General features: G+C 37.4%; 1 protein-coding gene across 1 annotated transcript; it reads right to left on the bottom strand.

The window, feature by feature from the left end:
- Window positions 1-14,374: 14,374 nt before the first annotated feature.
- LOC142537710 (chaperone protein dnaJ 11, chloroplastic-like) lies at window positions 14,375-14,722 on the bottom strand. Its single transcript, XM_075643203.1, has one exon. It carries the CDS (start codon window positions 14,720-14,722, stop codon window positions 14,375-14,377), a length of 348 nt encoding a protein of 115 aa, XP_075499318.1.
- Between the last annotated feature and the right edge of the window lie 10,032 nt (window positions 14,723-24,754).

Below are 24,754 nucleotides of genomic sequence, written 5' to 3'. Positions count from 1 at the left end.
CCATGGTCTTGACATCCCATTCCTTGGGAAGACCTCTCATTACCTTCAGTACAATCTCTTTATTGGTATACACTTTTCCAAGTGCATTTAACTCATTGATGATACTGCTTACTCTTTCATCATACTCGTGCATTGATTCTCCTGCTTTCATTTTGATGTTATCAAACTTTTGAACAGCAACAGAAAGTTTATTTTCTTTGGTTTGATCATTTCCTTCACACAGCTGGAACAGCTTTTCCCGAATTTCTTTGGCTGTCTTACACATTTTTATTTTACTGAAGGTTACTTTATCCAGCGTTTTGTACAGAATGTCTTTAGCCACATTATCAAGATTTGATTTTCTTTTATCTTCAGTTGTCCATTCATCTCTGGGCTTTTCTATTCTTTGTGGTGCCCCTTCTGTTATGGCAACTGCTGTATTTGTTTTTAGAATCTTCATGGGTCCATCAGTTATAACATACCACATGTCATCATCTTGTGCAGCTAAATGAGCCTGCATTCTAATTTTCCAATCATCAAATTCTTCTCTGGAGAACATAGGAATTTTGTTGAATGAAGTCATGCTAACAAATTTATAGATTAAAAGTATTCAAGAACAAGATTCAACCGCTCTGATACCACTTGATAGGATCGATTAACGTATCAAGAGTGTTTAGAAGGGGGGGTTGAATAAACACTCACAATTAAAACTGATATTTTCGAATTTTGAGTTCAGTTTGGTGAAAAACTGATTCTCGGAATCTTGTTGGTCAATGACAATCAGTTAAACTAAAGTAGTTGCGGAAAATAACTGACTAAAATATAGAATACGAAAATAAAATACACAAGGATTGTTTCTGGATGTTCGGAGATTTCAATTACTCCTACGTCACCTCTTCTATCTCAAGGATATGATTTCTACTAAAAGACTTTGATCGAATACAAGATTTGTACTGACCCACTTCAGTTTGGACTTATCACTGCCAAAAGCTGAACCTCTTAGTATCACAAAATTTTATTAGTGCGTAACTGATCTTAGCACTATCGAATTTAACGATTATTACAAAGTGCTAGTGAGCTCAAATTGTAGCTTTGACTGCTACGAATAAATCAAATAAGAGTGAGCTGAGATTTTGGCAGAATAACATCAAGCTTTGAATGGAATGATCTTCTTGTTTCTTCAGCTGTTCTTCTGTCATATTTATAAGCTTCCCTTCCAACGGTAACTTGAGATATATTTGAATCTTTGTATCCGTTGATTGCCACTTCATTATTTCTTGGGCATTGTTTGTTTCATTTATTGTAATGCGGCGTCTTAACTGCTTTAGCCGAAATGCGTTGTTCTAAGCTGTATTGATTGAAGTGTGGCGTTTCATATTCAGTTGCAGTCTTCTATGTCTCTTTGTCGGTTGAATGTTCTTTTCTGAGACATTTTCAGTTGAAGGATGCTTAGCTTAAAAGCATACGGCTGAATGTATCAACTGATCGGTTTCCAACCGATTAGTTTTCTTTATTAGGTCAGCTGATTTCAGTTGTTAAGTCCAGTTGCTGAATATAATCGCGCGTATCAGTTGGTTGATCAGTTTAAAAACATACGGCTGAATGTATCAACTGATCGGTTTCCAACTGATCAGTTTTCTTTATTAGATCAGCTGATTTCAGTTGTTAAGTCCAAAACGTCGGAATTTAGTTTCCAACACAAGCGCTTATTGGGAGGCAACCCAAATTTTTGTTTCTTTATTGCATTTCGTTTTCGGTTTTGCTTCTACTCTTGCATTCTTATTTTTGGTTGTGATTTTTTTGTTTAGTGTGTTCTTGTATTCCCCCAAATCTTATGAATCCCAATTGTGTTTTTCAGGACTAACAATTAGAAGAGAAAACAATTTCAAAGAGTGCACCCGCGCTGGAAATATACCGCACCAGCGGTCGTTGAAGACAGAAAATAAAAATATTTCTACTAGCCATACCGCACCCGCGGTACTTTATTGAGTGCACCCGCAGTGTTTGCTTAATGAAATCTGAAAATTTCCAGTAGGCAAAGCGCACCCGCGGTCTAGTTTGTAGTGCACCCGCGATATGTTTCCAGAACCAACACCGCACCCGCGGTAGAATATTCATCGCACCCGCGGTAGCTGAAGGTCGAAAATTCAAAAAAAATTTCCAGTAGCTACACCGCACCCGCGGTATGTTCTAGACCGCACCCGCGGTCGATGATTTTAAAAAACAGAAGGGGAAGTTGGTGCTTTGAAAGTGTTTGACAAAATGCCTCCAAGAAAAAAAAATAAAAGGGTGCATCCTCATCTGCGAATTATGATGCACACAAGTTCCACCACAAGAAGGCGCAGATGATGAGGATGGCAATGACAACTGACGGTCGTTGCCCGAGGTATGTGTATTCCTCTAACTTTCAGATCATTTACATCGAGGGCGATGCACATATTTTAGTTTGGGGGAGATGTTATTTATTTTATTTTGTGTGTTCAATTATTTATTTAGTTTTATTTGAGTGTTTTATTTAATTTTGAGTTATTTGCTTGTGTGTTTGTAGTGTCATAGTCATAAAATTTTTTGAAATGACCAATGATGAACAAAATTTGTGCATTGAGAAGAAAGGTCATGTATTTCATTCATGTTCATCAATCAATTTGAAAAATTTAGAGAACAATCATGAGATTTGGTAAGTTTGAGACTTATAATTCATAAACAACTCTGTGATTTTCATTTGACATTGAAATAAATTTTTGCAAACACATATATGATTGATGCAATCTTTGATTTTATTTGGACGTATTTATATTGTTCATAAATATGCATTTGAAGCCCTCTTGGGTCTATATGAGAAAAGAATTGTGTTCTTGAAATTTCGTGGAAGTCAAGCACTTTTCTTTTGAATATATATGTATTTGGTTTATGCATCGAGACACCATTTTTCACGATGATTAGATTCTACTTTGTGTTGGTGAATTGATTTTGTCTAGAACTATCCAAACAACACTCGAGACGAAATACAGACAAACTATGATTTAGGAATGATTTAGGTGATTTTTTGGATCGGTTGAGCCTTTTGAGCCACCAAATAAAAATAATTTATCATTTGTCACCTCTTTGTAGCTTATATGAATTCGAATGGCACACGTAAATATGTGTAAAAGACCCCCATTCGATATCCTTTCAAATATCCCACATTTACCACCCCGTTGAATATCTAAACATTAATTTCTTACCTTCTCAAGGGAGTAATAATTCAAAGGATTAAAAAAAAATTTGAAGGTCTCATAAAAGAAAAGAAAAATGAATGATGTTTCATTGAAGAAGTTGGAGAAAAAGGGAAAAAAAGATATGAAATGAATAAAAAAATGGAGATAAAAGAAAAAAGTGGAGTTTGCAAAAGAGATAAAAATTCAACTTACTCCCTTATTTGAATTCTTAATTTTCATTTGTAGCCATGAGCCAAGGCCTAACATTACAAGCATTGCAAATCCTATTGACCAAGTCATAGTTGTCCAATATACTAGTGGAGAGGGATTGGGAGGATCAAGCCTATGGACAATCGATAAACACTTACATTGAGTACGAATCTTGATCAACTTTACACACACCTCATTACATCAAATATTTATTGGATATTCCTTTCTTGAATGAATATTGCTTTGAACCAAATTTTTACCGAAAAAGACCTCTTGATTTGTGTTTGTTAAAATTGAAATCGATTGAGAATGTTTTGAAACATGAGTTGAAGAGATTAGAAGTTTAGAAAATTAACCGATTGCATGATTATATCCGGATGAAAACTTGATTGGATTGTTTTGACTTATCATATATTGAATAATGAATGCATGAAGAGTTAATTAAATTATCTTGAGGCCAAGTTCTTTAAAGTAATTCATGACTTATTTGTTTGTGTTGTTTTGTTTTGCTCGGGACTAGCAAAATCCTAAGTTTGGGGGAGTTTGATAAGTGCAATTTATTGCACTTTTATTACTGGTTTTTAACTTGGAATTTTGTGATTCTTGAGCAGGTTTTATGTGATTTGTTGTTGTTTTTGTTGTTTTAGTTTGGAAGCTTAGAATGAGAGTTTGGAGTATTAAAGTGTTGAATTGGAAAGTGCAAAAGATAAAAAATACAGAAGCTATAGCGCACCCGCGCTTATATTTGCACCGCACCCGCGGTGTAGCACTGCACCCGCACTAAAAAATGCACCGCACCTGCGCTCACACACTAGTAGAAGAATCGCACCCACGTTGACTTCCTAACCGCACCCGCGGTCCTTGCAAGACAGAATTCGGAAAATCTGTATTTTTGTGTGCTGCGCATGGAAGTCCAAGATTTTGGTGTGCTGCGAATTGAGGCTTGTCTGGGACTATAAAAAGACATCATTTACTTACCACCTAGCGTATTGGGGAGCCAAGGGAAGAGTGAAGGCTGCTGCTAGAAGATTGAAGACTCAAGTTCATCAAGTTTTTGGGAAATCTTTTGCACAACTCCGGGGATGGAATCAGCACTTCAAACTCTTGTTCTAAGTTCTTCTTTCTTTTATTTTCATTTGATATGTCTTGTTTTAGAACCATGTTTTGTTGTTTTGCTTGTGTTATTATGAACTAATTTTTATTTCTAGAGGAAAGATGGAACAAAACTAGAAACCATGTGTTAGAATCTATGAACTAAGCTATTTAAGTTCTTCATATTGTTCATTTGTATTGTTCTAATCTTAATGCTTTCAATTTATTGGCCATAATTTGAATAATTTATATGTTTACAATTTATCACTCGGAAGAGGAAATTATAAACAAGAAATGGGAAAAATACATCGATGGTATTTATAGAGTTCGAGAGGGCCTATAATGCTATCGAATCCCATAGAAAATCTAGTGCTTGATGTGTTATTTATTTGTAGACTGTTGATGGAACGTTGCAATCCATTTTTAGATAACTAAAGTCTACTTAATACTCGGGAGAGGAAGTAGATAATTATAGGATTCTTGGCTAATGAATAAGAAGGATTTTTATAACATAGCTACAAGAAATTACACATGGTGGATAGTTGCGTGAAATCGGACCTCTAGATCTTTTATTCCATTGTTATTTGTTACAATTTGGTGTTACATTTAAATTCATTTTCAATTTAGTTATTCTTGCAACCAAATCTTTTAATTTATTTTTTTAAATAAAGTCGAGAATATTTTAATCACAAGCACTAATATACATTTATATACATACTCCTCGTGGGATCGACACTTGTACAAAAAAATACATTTTACTATAACTTGACGTCGTGCGCTTGCAAGCAATTAAGAAAACACGCAACAGGTTGGCCGAGGACGGAGGACTGGAGACCATTAAGGTGTTAAATATTTAAAAGCTAAATTTTTATTTTTAGTTAAGAAAATGTTTATTTTAAATAATTAAGAATTTTAGCATTTTTAAGGTCAAATTTAAATTAATTAGTGAGAGCAATGAATTTTATGTAATTTATAAGAGATTTTTGGAAATAAGTATTTTTAAATCTTTTAATTTGAGACCTAATGATTTTATTAATCTTATTGAGCTTAATTTATTAACTAAAAACTAGGGTTAATTAAGCCCATTTATTCCGTGTTTAGAAAATCTTTTTAAATTCTTTTAAAAAGCGTCCCACGCACACCCAAAAACACCTACACACACAATGAAACACACTTACTTATTTTTTAAGGTGTTAATGGCCGAAACTTGTGTTCCTTGGCAAGAGAGTTTTTGATTTTTTTTTCTTCTTCGTTCTTCAGCTTTGTTCCTCGTTCTTCCTTCCAACAATGATCAATCGACTCCCTTGCATCCCAAGGTGAGTTTTTGTTGGGGTTTTGACAAGAAAAAATGGTAGAAAAAATAGAAATCGTCATCCATTCGTTACCGACGTTCCACTTCGGTATTCTTTTCGAGCGTTTTAAACACAAATGCACGTTTCTAAACTTTATTTTTGCACCATTCAAGTTATATTATGTGTGTTTTATGTTTTAAAGTATGAAAATTATATTGATCAAATTATTTGACGGTTGGACGAATATTTTTCAAAGTTCTGACGTTTTTTGCTCGTTTGAGACGGGTTATGATTTCTAAAGGACATGCTGCCGTTAGGGGACATTAAAGGATTGTAAAAAGTGACGTTTAAGGGGTAAAAAAAGGCTGGACAGTAGGCTTGAAAGTGTATAGTGGAGGCTTGAAAGTTAAGGTTTTCCTTGTATGTTTTGGCATGTTTTCATTGGCTAGGTTGTAGGGTGTGAAGGGGCTAGTGTGGCTGGTCAGGGGGTGGTCCAGTAGGGTCCAAGAGGGTGGCTCGAGAGTTTTAGGTGTGCGGCTTGGTTTGGGAGAAATATGTTCGACAATGCCTAGGGAAAGAAACGGGTTCAAACCGTGTTCCACGGGGGCTGGTTCGTGGTTCATGGGGGTAGTTTGGGGATGAAAAGTTGAAGTTTAAAATTTGGGAGTAAAATATTAAATTTTGAATTTTATTCGGATTTAAACGTTTCCCGGTTTAGTTTTTAAGTCATTAAATTGAAAGGTTCGGGTTTACGTCTAAGAAAAATATTAGAATTCAAATTTAAGCTTATATGATGCTATAGGATAGGCTCAAATTTTGGAGTTCAGTGGTAAAATGGTCATTTTACGTCCCGGGTAGTACGAAAGGTCTGGCAGTGTCCCGAAGAATCATAATAAATGCTAAATGATATTTTAAAATGTTTATGATGAAAATATGATATTTTTATGATATATACAAAGGTGTACGATTTTTCCCGAAAAGTGTTATTTTAAGATTTTGAAGGATACGAGATTTTATAAATAAAAGGAAAGGAAAATATTTTGAAGGATGTAAATTGATTGTGACAAATATGATATGATATGATTGAGGATATCGTGAGGGAAAAGTCCCCAGAGGAAGCCCATTTACGGGAGAAGGCCCTAGAGGGAGCCTGACGATTGCATTTCCATATTTGGCGACGTCCAATGATGAAAGTTGCTGACGCCCACCCTCATGTACGATGGTGAGATAAGACTGATCAGTCGACCATGATGATACGATTACAGCTAGTCACTTTTAAAGATCAAACCCATCTAAGATGATATACGATGATGGAAAGCTTTATTATTTAATGATTTATGATATGATAAATGATTACGAGCTTTTACGCCAACTTATTTATTAAAAGATTATTTTAAAGCTGCACGTGCATGTATATATATTATTTGTTATGTATGTTTAGAACGTGCTGAGTCATTAGACCCACTAGGTTTGGATGATCGCAAGAGACGTTAATTTTGAGGGAGACGCCGACGCTTGAGTGGATCGGGTCCCGCAGTACAGCTCCGAGGGACTTTTATTTTTCGCATAGCTTAGTATTTAAAGTTTGAAGTAAAAGATTTTGAGGATTATTTATTTAAAGATTTTATGCTTTATTTTGAAGTTTAATCGTTTGATTATTTTAAAATTGAATTACGAATTTGTGGGTTACGATTTATAGATTTTTATGCATTTGAGTTTTTAAATATTATTTTTATGATGGAGGGTTTTGAGGATAGAAGAAAATGTTTATATATATATATAAAAAAAATTCATAGTAATTATATACATTTTTGAAGTTAAAAATAAGGGACGTTTCACATTTGCACAAAGACGAGTCATGTTATTGAATTGTGAGAGACACTCCATCAAAATGACAATACTTCCATTGTCGCCTCTTGACATGAGAAATAAATCATCTGCATATTGCAAGTGGTAATCCCGAAAGACTGACACTTATGATGAAAATTGAAATCATGGGACATGTCCACAATCTTCAGTGACCTCGACAACATTTCTAAACAAATATCGAACAGATATGGCAATTGTGGGTGACCTTGCCTCAAGTCATGTTGACCTTTAAAAAAGCCATGTAGTGTCGGCAAAAGAGTGAAAATGCATTTAATGCATTAAAGAAGATGGTTGGCTGAATTTGTTGAATAAAAACGTAGGTTGGCAAAGTTGAATTCAGACGACGTGTTTCATACGCGTCTTCACACGGACAAGGGGCTTTATAAATAGAGATCCCTCCCCTCATTCTAAAGTCATCCCTTATTTGAGTTTTCTCACATTTTATGGCATTTGAGTGCTTAGTTCTATAATATTTGTGAAGTGTTTTGTTCTCCTGTATTAATAGAGTGTGTGTTCTTTTTGGAAATACAGTAAGTGGTTGTACACCGTAAAATATTATAATAGAACTATTTTCGTTATGCCCGTAGTTTTTACCCTAATAATTTTTAGGGGTTTTCCACGTAAATCTCGTTGTACAGTTTATTCTTTATTAAGGCTGGATTATTTTTTCCAGTCTACTAAAATTGTTGTAGACATAATGACGATCATGTATGAGATAACAAAGTTCAATGAAAGCAGTTTTATGATGTGGAAAATAAAAATATAAGCAATTTTAAGAAAGGAGAATGGATTGGTGGCTGTTGGAGATAGATCGGTGGAAATGACGGACGATGGAAAATGAAATCCGATGAATGATAATGTTGTTGTCAATCTACACTTGGCAATAAAAGACGAAGTATTGTCAAGTATTTCTGAGATAAAAAAACAGCAAAATTTATCAGGGATACTCTGACAAAGATGTACGAAGTTAAGTCTCTACACAACATGATTTTCCTAAAGAGGAGGCTTTATACTCTTCGGTTGGCGGAATCCTTATCGTTGACCAACCATATCAATACAATAAATACTCTATTTCTCAACTCACTTCCAAGGGGCATAAAATAGGGTAAAATGAACGTGCAGAGCTTTTTCTTCAAAGTCTAGCATATTCATATGATCAACTTATCATCAACATAACCAACAATATTCTTATGGGCTTTTTAAAATTCGACGATGTCTTAACTGCGTTTCTCGGAGAAGAAAGCCGGCGCAAGAATAAGAAAGATAGGTTGGTAAAACCGAAGAAGACAGAGGCTTTACCGATGATAAGAGGAAGATTTATGGACTGTGACTCTAGTGGGAGCCAAAGACGGGATAGATCAAGGTCGAGAAGTAAGAAGAAAAACATTTAATTCTTTAAATGTGGAGGTAAATGGCACTTCAAGAAAAAGTGTACGAGTATCGAAAAAAATTCTCAAGGAAAAGTGGCAAGTACATTAGGCGGTGGTGAAAAATTATTCAGCGAAGCGACAACAGTTATAGAAGGCAGGCACAAATTTTGTGACATATGGATTATGGATTCAGGAGCGTCGTGGTACATGACGTCTCGAAGAGAATGGTTTGATCATTATGAACCAGTCTCAGGAGGATCTGTATTCATGGGAAATGATCATGTCATAGAAATCGCTGGTGTCGGTACTATCAAAATTAAAATGTTGGATGACATCATTCGCACCATACAGGAGGTATGAAATGTGAAAGGACTGACGAAAAATCTTTTGTCCTTGGGGCAATTGAATGATATCGGCTGCAAAACACGTATCGAGAACGGGCTCATGAAAATTCTGAAGGGTCCGCTTGTGGTTATGAAGACGGAAAAAGTTGCTGCAAATATGTATGTACTTTTGGAAGAAACACACAAAGAGGCAGAACTAGATGTTGCATCAATTGGTTCAGGAGAAGAATTAACTGTGTTATGGCATAGAAAGCTCAGTCATATGTCAGAACGGGGGTTGAAAATTTTCTCAACACGGAAGCTGCTGTCGGGATTTAAAAAAGTGTCATTACCCTTTTGTGAGCATTGTGTTACCAGTAAACAACACAGATTAAAGTTTGGCACTTCTACTGCCAAAAGCAAAAGCATATTGGATTTGATTCATTCAGATGTTTGGCAAGCACCAGTTGTACCCCTAGGAGGATCGAAATACCTTGTCTCATTCATTGATGACTTCTCTAGGAGATGTTGAGTATATCCAATCAAGAGGAAATCTGAAACATCTGTCCTTTTTATTTCTTTAAAAGTACTAGAAATTTTTTTTTAAACCTCCCTAGCACCGGCCGAACCACCAAAAATTATATAAAATATTTTGGACCTCATTTTAAAATAAAACAACCAACTTTATAATTGAGAAATACAGCTCATACTATAATATCTCAAAAACCTCTCAAAACATGAATAAAAAGTCGTAAAATATTTTTAACATAACTTGAAATCATAAATCAGAACTAGTGCGGAAAACTAGCGTCGGTCCTCGGGTTATGTGCACCTTCAGTCCAGTCAGATCAACAATCAAGACCTCCATAAACATAATCATCATAATCACCTGCATCAATCACACCTAGTGAGTCTAAAGACTCAACATGTCATATCCTTGATAACAAGTAATACGTAATACAGTCAACATATAACAGTGAAAAATACTTGTACTTAAATATCGTTTTCATGAAGATGCATAAACTTCAATCATGAACATTTTCGTAAACCTTTTCATGGTGCATGAACTTTAAATAGAAACATTTTCATAATGATGCATCAACTTTAAGCATAAACATTTTCATGACATGCATCACATAAACCTTAACATTTTCCTTTCTTTTTCCTCAACATGACATAACATAAAACTTTTTTCATGATCATCAACATTTTTCTTTTTCTTTTTCCTTTTCTTTTTCCTTTTCCTTTGTTAACACCAACAACACTCTCACCGGTCAACTGGGCCCTGGCCTATCCTCTTTCGAATAGAAATACGATCGTCGGGATTTCCTCTGTGGCTTTTTCCCATAAATGGGCTCCCTCTTGGGCCTTTTCCCCTCACGACATTCCATTCTTACCGTTACCACATATTCGTAATAATGGAAATACGATCGTCGGACTCCCACTGAGACCGTCACCCTCACGATATCTTCAACATTATCGAATTAGTCACAATTACTTCACTTCCTTCAACGTGTACATTCTCATTACTTTATAAAAATAATGCATAACATATAATTTTGTTTTTGAAACCAAGCATGAAACATGTCTTTTAAATGTCTTCCTTAAATCATAAAAATCCCATAGACATTTAGAAATCATAATTTAATCATGAACATTTCATAAACATTTGAACATAATCATAATATCATAAAAACAGAATTTCGAGCACTGCCATGACGTTTACTAATTTCTATGTGTAAAATGACCGTTTTACCCCTAGACGTAAAATTTCACGTTTTTGACATTTTCTTAATTCCATTGACTCAAACACGTCCCAAATAATTATTTAAGCCTACACAAATTTTCTCACATTTTCATTTATCTTAAATCGAGGACTTTTAAATTAATCTTTAAATAATACGTATTTATGCGTTTTAATCCCGAATTAAACCAACCTTAATATAAAATTCCCAAATTAAAAACTTAGACTTATAATAATTATTTAAGCTTAAATATAATTTTTCATAATTTTATTAAGCATAAAACTAGGCGTTTCAATTAACTCGTTAATTATCGTTTCGTGCGGCGATTAAATCCCGAATAAATCCAAAACTCATTATTTTGATCCCAAATTTTAAACATAGCATTTTTATGATTTATTCTACCTTTTCAAGTCATGAGCCACACCCGTGGACCCATGGATTCAATTTTAGCCTTTTAATTTTTTTTTTTGACACACTAACGAACCCACCGAGCCATCTCCCAATTTACTCGAGCCACGCTCAAGCCACCTTAAGCCAAAACCTAGCCAACCCACTTAGGTACCCTACTGACCAAGCCCAGCCTGTTTAACCACCCGTGGCCCGCCCAAAAACTTCCTGGAAGCTCACCCAAATCTGTGCGTGTGTGTGGGTGAGACTTCTACCCTCCACCAAGACTCCTAGTCAACTAGGACACCTCCAGCCTTAACCACTTGACCCCTCATGACCATAACCTTCCCTGGACCACGCCCAGACCAAGCCTTGACCAACCCAACCCCTAGAACCCAGCAGCGAAGCAACCTGAGTTCAGAAGCAAACCTGCGCACAGGCTGCTTCCCAAGTGCCTCCCTCACGTTTTCTATACTTGGCTCGAGCCACATCGAGCCACCCTTCACCCACTCATGACCATCCCCTGTAGGCACCCTCCTGGACCCTTAGAACCAACACACTCAACCACAAGCTTGAAAACCGCAGCCACATACCAGTAGCATGCCATGGCCGAGAGTTTTACTTGACAAAGGACTCTTCAAACTTGCTAGGACTCTAACCAATCGAGCTAGCCCCTGACCCTAACCCTCGTGCACCCTCTTAGGACTCTAATGACTCGACCTAGCCCAGCCCAGATCCCCCAGGCCGAGACATCCCTTCCCTGCACCAGCTGCTGTACCTGCGCATCTTTCATGGGCTTCACGGGTTGGAGTCCTAGCAAGCTAGGACTCCTTCCCAGCCTCTTGTCTCGAGTCCTAGCGTGGCTAGGACTCTTCCCTTGACCCCTCACGGACCCTAGCCAAGCCCTGGTCCCAACCAAACCCCTGCCCAGCCACCAAACCCTTGAAACCGGACCACATGATCACTAAGACAGCAACTTGTTCCAGCTTGTTTTCTTTTGTTCTACCAGCGTGTGTGGTGTGTTCTAGGCCTCTAAATTCATGTAAAACAATGTCTAAACATGTCCTAATCATGGCAGCCCCTTTAACACATATAAAACATGATTTTGGAATTCAAAAACACAAATTTAGAACACATAGGCATGTAGTTACGAAAATTCAACTTGTGTGCTATGTTTTTCCTTAAAAATCATGCATAAACAATTACTATGGTGTGATGATGTTTGAAAGAAAGAAATATGGCGTGCCTTTGCGTATTTTTACGCACGAAAAATCGTTGACGATTGCGAAGAACGGGGGCAAGAACCTTGGCTTGAACTTCCCTTGAATTTTCGACTTTTCTTCTTAAAATATGAAGTGTGTGTGCCGTGGATATTTGAAGAGAATTTGGTTTGCAAATTCTGAAAGTTGGGGGTGAATATTCAATGGTTTAGGGTGGGGTTTTGCATTTTAAATAGTAAATAAAACATGTTAGCGAACTTCAACTAGCTCTAAACCAAGAAAAGTGAGGCAATGATGATGATGATGAATTTTGCTCGATGCTTCTATCTATGCCAATCTTTGCTGCTACTAGAGTATTAAGCTGAAGATGTTTTGAAAATTCTCTTTGTCAAAAGGATAAAGTCTTTTCTAGTCTGTTAGTTAAGTGTTCTGAATATCGGCTTCCTTCCGCCACTTGATTTCTGCCGGGCACTAATGTTAGCTCATTTATCTGTGATGCTACAAATGCAGCTCCATCAGTATCTCAAACTTCAAGTAATGAGTTGCTCGGTATGGTCAAAGAAAATTGGTTGCGCTGGCCATCTTAGGTCCACATGCTAACCCTGCAAATCCTTTTATTAATCAACTGAGCAATGGCCCTTTGGGTGGTTACATGAGACGAATCGACCACAATGTATTCTGAAACGAGTATTATAATTTAGCTCAAAGTACCCGTTGAACCAATAAAAGAGCTATCTAGATTGATAGCAGGTCGTTGATATGAGGAGGCTTTCACAACTGCCTTGTGTTGGAGTAAAGTTACAATTGCATCAGGGCTATGCTCTCAGGTAGGATCTGTTCTGGGAAATCATCTGAATTTTAATCACAGAGGAGGGATTCATCGTTTTCTTTTTATGTTATTTGAGGTTGATTTACCTGCAATTTTGACGATGATTCCCCTACCCTTGAGCCAAGGCATGCTTCTGTCTCTGCTTCAGCAGTTGGCTTGTGATATCTGCAATGAGATCCCTAGGGAATTTACGTGGATGAGGGAGGTTCTAACCGCCATAAACCCAACTGACCCGGTGATTGTGGTACATGTTCGGCCCATTTTTGAGAAGTGTATCAAATACTGAATCACCAATGCAACAATCCAACCAACACCGTGGTTGATCATGCACGTCCTCAATTCCATGCTTATGACCTCTAAGTGATTCCATTTTCTTTCGGAAACTGATGAGGTCTATTGGATATGTTGGATAAAAGATTTGTACGAAAATTCTGGGACTGATCTCTAGTGTTTTTCCACTCTTTTGTCCCCCTAAATATAAATATTTGTAGAACATTTAGCAATTTGAAGGAACACATTTATGAATTGTCCATATATTGGAACGACAAATAAGCATTGCGGATTCAAGTTATCTTGTTTGGTTTCCATAAACAAAGTTCCCTTTCCTTCATCTTCAAATGATTTTTTGACTAAACAAATCTTGTTCCATGTAATCAGTAACAATATCAAGGCAATTAATAGTCTATATTTTTGTTCATATGCATTATTTAACTATAGGGATCCAAGAAAACAAAGGACGAAGCTCTGTTCATTAAAACTTCTGTACACTACAACTTAATTTTTTTTTATAAAAAAATAAGAAAAGAGGAAAAAAATGTGCTACATTTGAAAAAAAAGAATTTACATCGGAAACTTGTAACATCACCAGCACTGATCCGTCTCCCACCTGCGGCTACGATAAAATCTCTCAGAGGACAATCTTCGTCTCAAACCGACGTTCAAATTAAAGTCGTAAACAGCTCTCGCGTCAGGATCAGACAACGTGGCGTAGGCGTTATGGATCTCTATAAAATCACCGCCGTCGGTAGACGTAGCAGCAACCGAGGAGTCCATAAAGCGGGAGGTAGCATCGGGGTGGTACAGCTTGGCCAGCGTACGATAGGCAGTCTTGATCTCCCTCTGAGACGCGTTGTGCTTGACTTGTAGAACCTCGTACAGGCTCTTCCTGTCCACAGCCGCCGTGGTGACCATCGGCGGCGTATCCGCCATGGCAGAGCACACGAAAATCTTGATTTGGTGGCCGGAGTGGAAGGCGAGAGAGGGCCGAGAAGAAAACGGCAGCGTTACCAGCATCGTATCGAATCGTAGAATGAATTGAGAAAGGAATTGGGAATTTGTGTTACAGACAATATATGTAAGATTAGGGTTTGTTTATAAATATCAAAGTCAGACAGACAATGGGGAATCTTGAGAAAATGGGGGAAGAATTATTATTTTTATTATTTTTTCTTGTGGAAAAAAGCTGTGTGCTGACGTGGCCACGAGATGGATTCGTTTTACTTCCTTTTTCTCCAACCATTTTGCTTCTAGAATGTTAGCACAGAGATCACCATTTTTATTTGTTGAATAAAATTTATAATTTGGATTCTTTTCTCATCAATTCTACACCAATCTCTACAAAAATTTCATTTACTGATGACTACGGTTTGCTATTAGATTATATATAAGTTTTAGCCAGCTTAGTTTACTAAAAAAATTGATAATTTTACAATTTCAACTCTTAAATCAAGTTTAATTTAGAATAAAATAATATAGGTAGCTTAGTTTAAGCTCTTTTTTTGTAACTCAGATATGTTTTTTTCCGTGATGAATCTCAGGGGACGATCGTTTTCTCTCTCATTCGTCTCATGGATAAATTCGATACGATCAAGCTTGTAGATATTTGGCTTTGAGCTCACTATCATTTAGCTTTAATTCTATTCGGCTGTGAAGTTGTGACTCTCATATTAACGCTTGACTGATTTTACTGTTACACAAGATCGGACTTTTGTGATGCCAGACAGGCTGCTGCCTCAAGACCTGGCTCAGGTGAGGGTCCAATATTATTATTATTATTATTATTATTATTATTATTATTATATGTTGAGTTGATAGTCCATCGAAATAAAAAATTCTAGCCCAATATTCTATTAAAAAAATATCAACCCACAGCATTCTCCCTCCCACTTATGAATACTACAGAAATATAATCAGTCTAGAATGGAGTTTCAACAATTTCATAATCACGAGGGACGTCCAAACATAAATGGTTATGATTTGTGTTTGGAGTTGATGGTCATGCAACATTAGTTAACAAATGAAAAAACGGTGATTGATATGCTAGTCTACGGCGAAATGAAATGATTTATTCCAAATATTTATAGTGCATATATGATGTGTTAACCCACAAGCAACAGTTTCATTAGCCAAAAAAAAAAAGCTTTTTGAAGTTGAAGTTAATCAAAAATTATCGACAATCAACAATATCACGGGATATACTAAATGTGTTGGTTATATTGATGAGTGAGAAAGAAATGATTAAACAACTGGATTATACAAATTTGATAAATAGTTTTGCCTCTGAAAAAAATAAAACGAGTAGTATTTATCTAATTATTTCAAATATTTTTTGAATTGTTATTTATGTAATATTTTGTTTCAGGTGCATTTATATATTTTTTTAATAATTTTGTTATTTGTGAATTGAATTTTTACAGTTATTTACGGTGGCAAAATGTCTCATGTTTTATTTTTCGCCTCATGCGCTCATCGAACATAAGGAAGACTTTGTTGCTATTGTTAAAGTAGATGCCCAGCGAGGCAGTTTGTGCTTTGAGCTTTATTGACTCTTATTTAAAAAACAAGCTTTATTTTAATAATATTTTACTGTTTATCCAATTATGACATTTACTTTATATGTATACTAATGCAAGCTGCATAGATAAAGTACTTGAATATACAATAAGTACTATGAGGTATGTCTATCAACGTAAGATCATGAATTTTGTTAGGAAGCATGCTGTATATTCTAAACTGCTTCTTAATCGATTCAGTCGTCTAAAATAAGGATAAAGGTCGCTTGATATTAACATCTATGATGTAAATATCATGTTTCATTGGTAAAGACATGGAGATGTTCATTCATGCCGATGAATGGTCATTTGATAATACACTGAACAATTCTCTATCGAACTTTTCAAACGGTTATCAGTCATCGAATGAAAAAGTCCGCATTTATTTTTTACATCATTATTCATTTGACTCGAGAAGACGTGAAGACTATATATACTAGCATGCACTTTGATCCGTTTACTGATTTTATTGAGGGCCATCAGTTGACAGGGTTGGATGTAGTTTCGAATTACGTAGAAGTCAATGTATTGTAGTGGAGATTTGCCGTTCACCCATGGATGAAGATATCTTATTTAATATTATGAGCTAATAAAGCAAGAAATCTTTGATCAGAATAAGAGATGTGCATCTTGGAAATGGCTTTCCTCAGTTGCACATACAATGTAACCATTATTACTCAAAGATACATCATATTGTTATAGAATTTATTTGTAACTGTCGATATACTAATTGTTGTAAATTCGATCGGGATATATTGTAATGTCTGAAGTCCGCTCACATAAACTACATGCTTAAAAATATTAAATGTACTAAAATAATTTAAATAAAGTATCTAAATAAATAATTTATATTATTGGGTAGTAATTATATTTTTATGTTCGAAATTTTGTTATTTTATTGAAATTAGGGTTTTCACTATAAATTAGAATTTAAAATTACATGCAGATTTTATTAAGCTTAATGGGCCTAAATAACTAGAATTGAATGATTGATTAAGGCCTATTTGTACTAAGCTTAAAAAGGCCTAAAAACCTAAGTCTAGAAGGGAATTTTCTCAAAAAAGAAAAGGAGAAAACATAGGGTTCCTAGCAGCTGTAGCTGCCAAGACCAAGCTGCACAAAAACCAGAAGAAAACATGAATTTACAGTGAGGAAAGGGAAGAAAAGTCGTCTCCCAATCATGCTCTCAACTCTTTTGCGTCAGTATTCGAATTTCGAGCGTTTTTAACTCAAAGACACTTTTTAAACCATTCTTTTTGCACCATTCAAATCATATTATGTGTGTTATTAATGTCTTTATGAAAAATGACTTGTAGCCTCGTTTTTTGGGCAAGGAATTTTAAAGAGTCCAAGATATGGAAATTTCAGCAAGTTTCAAATTTTGCACTTTTTTATTTTAAATTCTATGACTTATATGTTCATTTTCTGGCAATCGTGTCAACTGATGATTTGTAGTACATGGTGTTTCTTTAATTGGATAGTAAATTCAAAATTTTTGAGTGAGAAACAAAGGAAATTTGGTTTTTATCGTAGAACTGCTCAATCTGTGCGAAAATTTTACGTGTCAATCCATCATCTCTTGTTCTTTTGATTACTGCAATTTATAGATTCATTTTTCTAGAAATGTTGTCAACTCATGATTTTTAGTAATTAGTGTTATCTTCGATTGTATGGTAAATTTGAAATTCGTTATTGAGAAACAAATGAGATATGGTTTTTTGCATCGAAAATTTTACGTGTCAACCCATTATCATTTTTTATTTAAGTTTATGTTATTTATAGGTTCATTTTCAGAAAATGGTGTCAACTAATAATTTTTAGTACGCAGCGTAATCTTTGATTGGATAGTAAATTCGAAATTGTTAAGTGAGAAATGAAGAAGATATGGTTTTTCTCGTAGAACTGCTCAATATATGCGAAAATTTTACGTGTCAACATATCATCATATGTTCTTTTTATTACTGTGATTTATAGGTTCATTTTCTAGAAATGTTGTTAACCGATGATTTGTATTACTCGATGTTATTTTCGATTGGATAGTAAATTTAAAATTTTTGAGTGAAAAAAATTATATATGGTGTTTCTCGTAGAATTGCTCAATATGTATGAAAATTTTACGTGTCAACCTATCATTGCAATTTATAGATTCGTTTTCTAGAAATGTAGTCAACAGAAGACTTGTAGTACTCGATGTTATCTTTGATTGGATAGTAAATTTGAAATTTTTGAGTGGGAAACAAAAGAGATATGATTTTTCTAGCAAAACTGCTCAATCTGCTGAACCAGTTTTATTTGTTTATGCACGAGGTCCGTGCCCATAAATGTCTTTTTTTAAAAAAAAATGTATATAAAGTATGAGTTGATGCATGTTTTTTATATGATTTATTTAAATGAAAGGAAAAAAGAAAAATATTTTGTGGAATGTGAATTTACTATGACTAAGAGGTAGTGAGGGATTCTTCGAAAACAGGTGCGGCAAACTCGCAATAAAAATGGGCTGAGAATGGGGACAAAGATCTAACATGGGAAATGGATCTGTTGATAACTTGAATGATGAACTTACCATATGATGGTTAGAGGGATTCGATGATAATGGGTCGTTGAACTATGCCAGCCTGTTATTAAGGTTTATAGATTGATCAATGAAATAGAAGATTCACTTTTAATGAACAAACTTCACCAAAAATTTATGAGGAGAGGTTTATGTTCTGAACAAAAAGTATTTTTTTAAGATTTAAGAATGATGTGTATGTTCAGGAGGGGCTGACTACTGAATAAATCCGAACCAAAGGCAGTACACATTCGAAAACCTTGCATTCTGCTATAATTTAAAGTTTAACGAATGTTGATGAGAGAAGTTTTATTTAGCATGGTCGAGACTTTTTTTTTATTTGCTGAATTTTATTACCTATTGAGTATTTAAAGCCTTATTCAAAAATTATTATGATATTTATGCATTATCCAGATAGTTTTGGAAACTTGGAATATTTAGTTAAATATGGTATCGATTTAACTTTTCACTAAAATTTTATCAAACCGAGGTTTCGAAAATATTTTTTTCATGAATAGTGTTTTTGTGAATAATGAAAAAATTCTTGTGTTATTTATTTAAAATTAGAGTTTGGGATGTTTCATATATGACCAAGATTTGTATCCTTTATACATCGTCATTGTCTGATCATCGATCGAGTTATAATGAGTTCACAATTATTTATTTAGTAAATTTAGAATATACTAATTAAATAATAAATTAGTAGTGATGACTCCTATGCACAAGATTCTCATGAAATATTTTAGAGGAGTCTAGAATTGAATAATAGTTAATTAAGTAATTGGATAATGGTTTTTTAAATTTATATATGTCTATATGTGTGTGTATATAATGTATTATCAAGAGTTGATTATGTGTGATATTTTCAAGAAAGGAAAATACTACAGGAGAATTCTAAATAATGAAAATAAAGAATCAAGATAAGGTTAAAATCCTTAAAAGATTGAACAATTTTATTTAAATATATGTTATCAAATGTTGATAATAATCATAACAACAAAAATATATACAATATATGTTATCAAGAAAATCAAATCAAGATTTTCGATCTCTCCACTTTGGAAGATAAAAAACGACCACCACCTATCAAGGAAGCTCGCGGCCGAGTTCCTCGACTCCACCATCCCGTGTCGCCGCCAAACCATCGCATCATCGCTGATATTTTAAAATTCCGGCTAGCAACTCTCGACGCAAATTTGTTTAGATCTCTGATGTAATATGATACTCACGGGAAATTTAGGGTCCGATTCCAGCAAGTGTCACTAGTCCAGATGCAGGTTTCGAGATTGCCCTGAGCCTGAAATTACGAATAAGACCGTTAGAAAGGGGCCAGGAGGGTGTCCCGGCGTAGCCCCTCCGACGCTCAAGTCAGAGACTGAGGATATAAGTGGAGATCAGCTAAGGGTACTGCTGAAAAATAATATAGTGAATGAATCAAGTGAACGCTCAAACTTGATATTTATAGGAGAATACCTAAGCCCTTGATGGGCCTGTCCTCTATTTGGGCTAGGGATGGACCAGGGGTAGTGAGCCCAACCATGGGGTATCACCAGTCTTCCCCTCCCGAGTCGAACTGAATCGTATGTTCGAAGTTCGATTAATTGTGTTGTCCTCGGTTCATTGGGCGCGAGTTGTCTATTTTCTCCCTGCCGTTCGTCAGTCTCCAAAAATTTGGAAACAAATCAAATCGTAATCCTGCTCTGAAAGGAAAGACTTGGTCTGGGCTTCTCCTATAAATACATGTCTTCTTCCCAATTCATTCTCATTTCCCCACATTCCATTCACTGATACTCACCTACGCTCCACCATCGCTTACGCCCTAGTCTCGTCACCGAGGCCCGAACCCTCACCATCATCTCGTCCCTCCTCACTAGTCGACGCGCCGCGCGCCCACACCGCAGCACTCCCCTTTGCACAGCCTTGCCCAACCTCATCCCTGTCGGCGCTCATTCTCTCCAGCTTTCATATCCTTCGTGCGGCGCCGCCCTCCTCTCCGCACGCCTCGCCCCCAGCGCGCTGTCTCGCCACCGCGTAGCCCTAGAACGTGTCCCTGCCTCCGGACCTCTCGCAAGCTCCCGCCCCCTCGTAAGCCCTCGCCACAGCAGCCTCGCTCCAGCCTGTCCCAGCCTTGCCTTCCGCCTCCCTGCTCGCCCCTGCCATCGCACGCTCGCCCGTGCGTCGCCTGCAATCGTGCGCACGCCCGAGCACCTCGCCCATGCCCTCGCTCGCTTGCCCTGCCATCGTACGCTCGCCCGCGCACTGCCTACCACAACGCGCATGCCCGAGCATGTCTCCCACGCCCACGCCCTCGCACGCTCTCCCTGCCGAAGTGCTCGCCCCAGCGCACATCATGCTCGCCCGCACGCCGCCTACCCCCGCGCGCACGCCCGAGCACCTCGCTCCCGTCATCACACCCTCACCCTATTGAAGCACTCGCCCGGCGCGCCCTCAATCCGCACAAGCGCCCTTCGCGTACAGCACGCCGCCCCTATGTCAGCTCGCCCGAGTGCGCACGCCCGCCCGCCCCGACGCGCCCTCGCCCCGCACGCTCAACTCTGCACGCTCGTCCCACCGAGCGCTGCCGTTGTGCACCACGTCCTACGCAGCCTTGCCGCAGGGTGTACACGCTCGTTCCCTTATTTTTTTCTCTCAATTTTTTTCCTCACGCTTCCCCCGGGTTAGATTGCTTCTCAATTTGTTTGATTATTCTTAACACTTATGTCTTCTTCCACGTCCGAGTCTAGTTCTTCGAGTGGTTCCGAGAGATCTAGCGGGTCTAGCGGGAGTATGGCTTCCGTAGAAGATCCAAAATTTACCCTTGATTCTCATGAGGAGGAAGTCACCATCCATAGTCGTCCTGGTAAGAAGTTCGTCATGTGACCCAACAGATGAATATATCTAACGCGACGACTTATGATAGGTCACTTGTCATCCCACATCCCTCCTACTAGCGAGTCAAAACTTAGGTCTTTGTGGCATATTCCTTCCTCTCACCAGATCATTATTCCTAGCCCCGACGACCGACCATATCTAGCTCCCAAGGGTTACTATACTTTCTTCTAACACCACTTCGATGCAGGTCTTTGTTTTCCTCTATGTGACTTCCTCCAGGAGCTGAGCAATTATATTACCAGGTGCATCTATGTTTACTCACTCCCAATGCTTTCCGCCAGATATGCTGCTTCGCCGTGCTATTCCGGGACTTAGACCTTCATCTAAATTGCACCACATTCTTCTATTTCCTGATCTTATCCAAGTCGAAAGAAGGACCTTTCTATGTGACCTCCTGGTCTAGCCATAAACTTTTTGATGGGGCCCTCAGTCATGTGAAGGACTGGAAAAAATATTTCTTCTTTATTCAGCCCCCTAAGGAATTGACTTGTTTCACGGATTGGTACCCTACCTTCACCAAGCCTAAGCTTTCCAAGGTTTACAAGAAAGATAAGGAATATTTGCGCATAATGAGAGTATTAGGAGATCGATGCTTTAGTGTTCCCCAACTCTTATCAGAGGATCTCTTGTGCCATGCCGGGTTAAGTCCAGCAAAAAATAAGCTGAAAGAGAATGCTGGTAGATATTCTCATTATTTCATGTTTCCTGTTTTTATTTTGCTTATTACATTCCTTGATAATATTCTTACATGGTTCGTTGTCTTTGCTTGCAGGTATTATAGTTATGAATGCCCTATTTCTCCGTGAGATTGCGAAGAAGAAGACCGAGGGTTCATCATCAGCACCCCAGAAGTCAGTTGCCCCAGCAGTCAAGACAGGGATGAAGGGAATGCGACGAAACCCACTGGCTTGCCTACCCATGCAAAGAAGAAGAAGGCAGTCTCATCCTCCTCTACCCAGGAGCGAGCCTCCTCCCCACCTCCTCAGGCTGAATTCTCCCTGAGATTGCGAAGAAAAAGACTGATTAATCCCGCCGGACATGCAGCAGTCTCACTGAGGTATACTTATCCTTTCAATTTTAACTTGATATTCAATATACGATTAATATTTCTCTTATTCTCTTACTTTTGTATTCTTGATTCAGAGCATGCTGTATCTCGGGGAGTTGGCTAAGCGCGCCAAAATTATCAGGTCTAGCACCCGCCGCGACTTACATGAGGGTGAGGTTCTTCGCAACCAACTCCAAGCGACCCTAGACGAGATGAAAGCGACACATGTTGGGGAACTTTCAGAGTTACAGGCCCAATACGACAAGCTCCTAAAGAAGAACAAAGAAGAAGAGGAGGAGAAGGGGGAGCTCCAGCGAGTGATATGTGACCAGGCGAAGGAAATCCAGAAACTGAAGAAGGAGTCGAAGACTTCCCAAGCTGAAGTGTCTCAAGTACACTGTTAGCTTAAAGATACCAAGGTGCAGCATGCAAAAGAAGCCTCTTCATTTAAGGAAGAATTTTTCAAATCTGAAGAATTTGTCGAGATCTGTGGTCCGAGAGCTTTTCACTAATTGGAGGTGGGTTTTGAGGGTGCTGTCGACCTCTTCAAGGCCCACGGCTATCCTCCGGCCGGCGCTCCCACTGACTTCATCGGTCTTGAAGACTTTGTAGCGAGTCTTCCTCCTGATCTCTAGATCATGCTCTTTTACTTGTGCTATTTTCTCATTTATGCAGACGATGTAGGCCCTTGGGCTATATATGTCACATACTGCACTGCTTTACTTTTCGTACTATTATGCGACTATGGATTTTGCGACGCTTATATTTGGTTATTTTCTTTTGCGTACTTTTGACATGTATGAAACTCGCATTATGCAACATTGAGTATTTTGCATTTAAATTTACTGCTTCTTCCGAGTTTATCTTTGAGATTATTAAACCACTAGGCAAATAAAATCTCCACCTCTCCTTCTCTTATACTAGGCTTACCCTAAGCTGGTAATATATGATTTTCGGTCTCTTCACCACTTCTCCATTATTAGCTGCAGCTCTGATAATAAAAACTTCACATCTTCATCCCATGTCCTTCCGCAAGAAGGCTATAAGGATTCCACCCCTCCACTCCTAACTCATTTGCTAGGCGAGACCTTAGCAGGAAAATTTAATTTTTCTCATGCATTCTGCCCCTCTACTAGGCGATACCTTAGTAGAAAAATTTAATTTTTCTCATGCATTCTCCTACACTCTTCTCCTCTACTAGGCGATGCCATAGTAGAAAAATAAAAATTTTCTCCTTCAATATGCTCCTCTACTAGGCGATACCTTGGTAGGAAAATTTAATTTTTCTCCTTCACTCTGCTCCTCTACTAGGCGATGCCTTCGTAGGAAAATTTAATTTTTCTCCTTCACTCTGCTCCTCTACTAGGCGATGCCTTAGTAGAAAAATGAAATTTTTCTCCTGCACTCTTCTCCTCTACTAGGCGATGTCATAGTAGGAAAATGAAATTTTTATCATCCTCACAATACAAAAACATTCATGAATTGAAAAGAAAAACTTGATTTTATTGAATTTCAACTGATTACATATGAAAAATTCAAAAAATGAAATACATCAACGATAGAATCAAGAACGATACTTCCTAAGATGATAAGCATTCCAGGGCCTCTTCAAAGCCTTGTCTTACGCATTCTCCAAGTAATAGGCTTAAGAACCCAACCTCTCAATTACTTTGAAGGGACCCTCCCACTTTGGGTCCAAATTTCTCTCTGCTCTTCTTGTACCTTCCTCAGGACCAAGTCGCCTACCTGGAAGCTTCTCTGAGTGACCATCCAATTATAAGACTGTGCAATACGGTTTTTATAAGCTTCCATGTGAATGCTTGCAGCCTCCTTCTTCTCTTCCAAGAGATCAAGGTCAGTGGCCCGTCTCGCACCATTATCTTCATCATAAAACATTACCTTGCCGATTCCAATCAAAT

Source organism: Primulina tabacum, chromosome 2 (assembly GCF_025594145.1).
Source record: "Primulina tabacum isolate GXHZ01 chromosome 2, ASM2559414v2, whole genome shotgun sequence".
Classification (NCBI taxonomy): Eukaryota; Viridiplantae; Streptophyta; class Magnoliopsida; order Lamiales; family Gesneriaceae; genus Primulina; species Primulina tabacum.
This window is presented reverse-complemented; position numbering and strand designations above follow the sequence as displayed.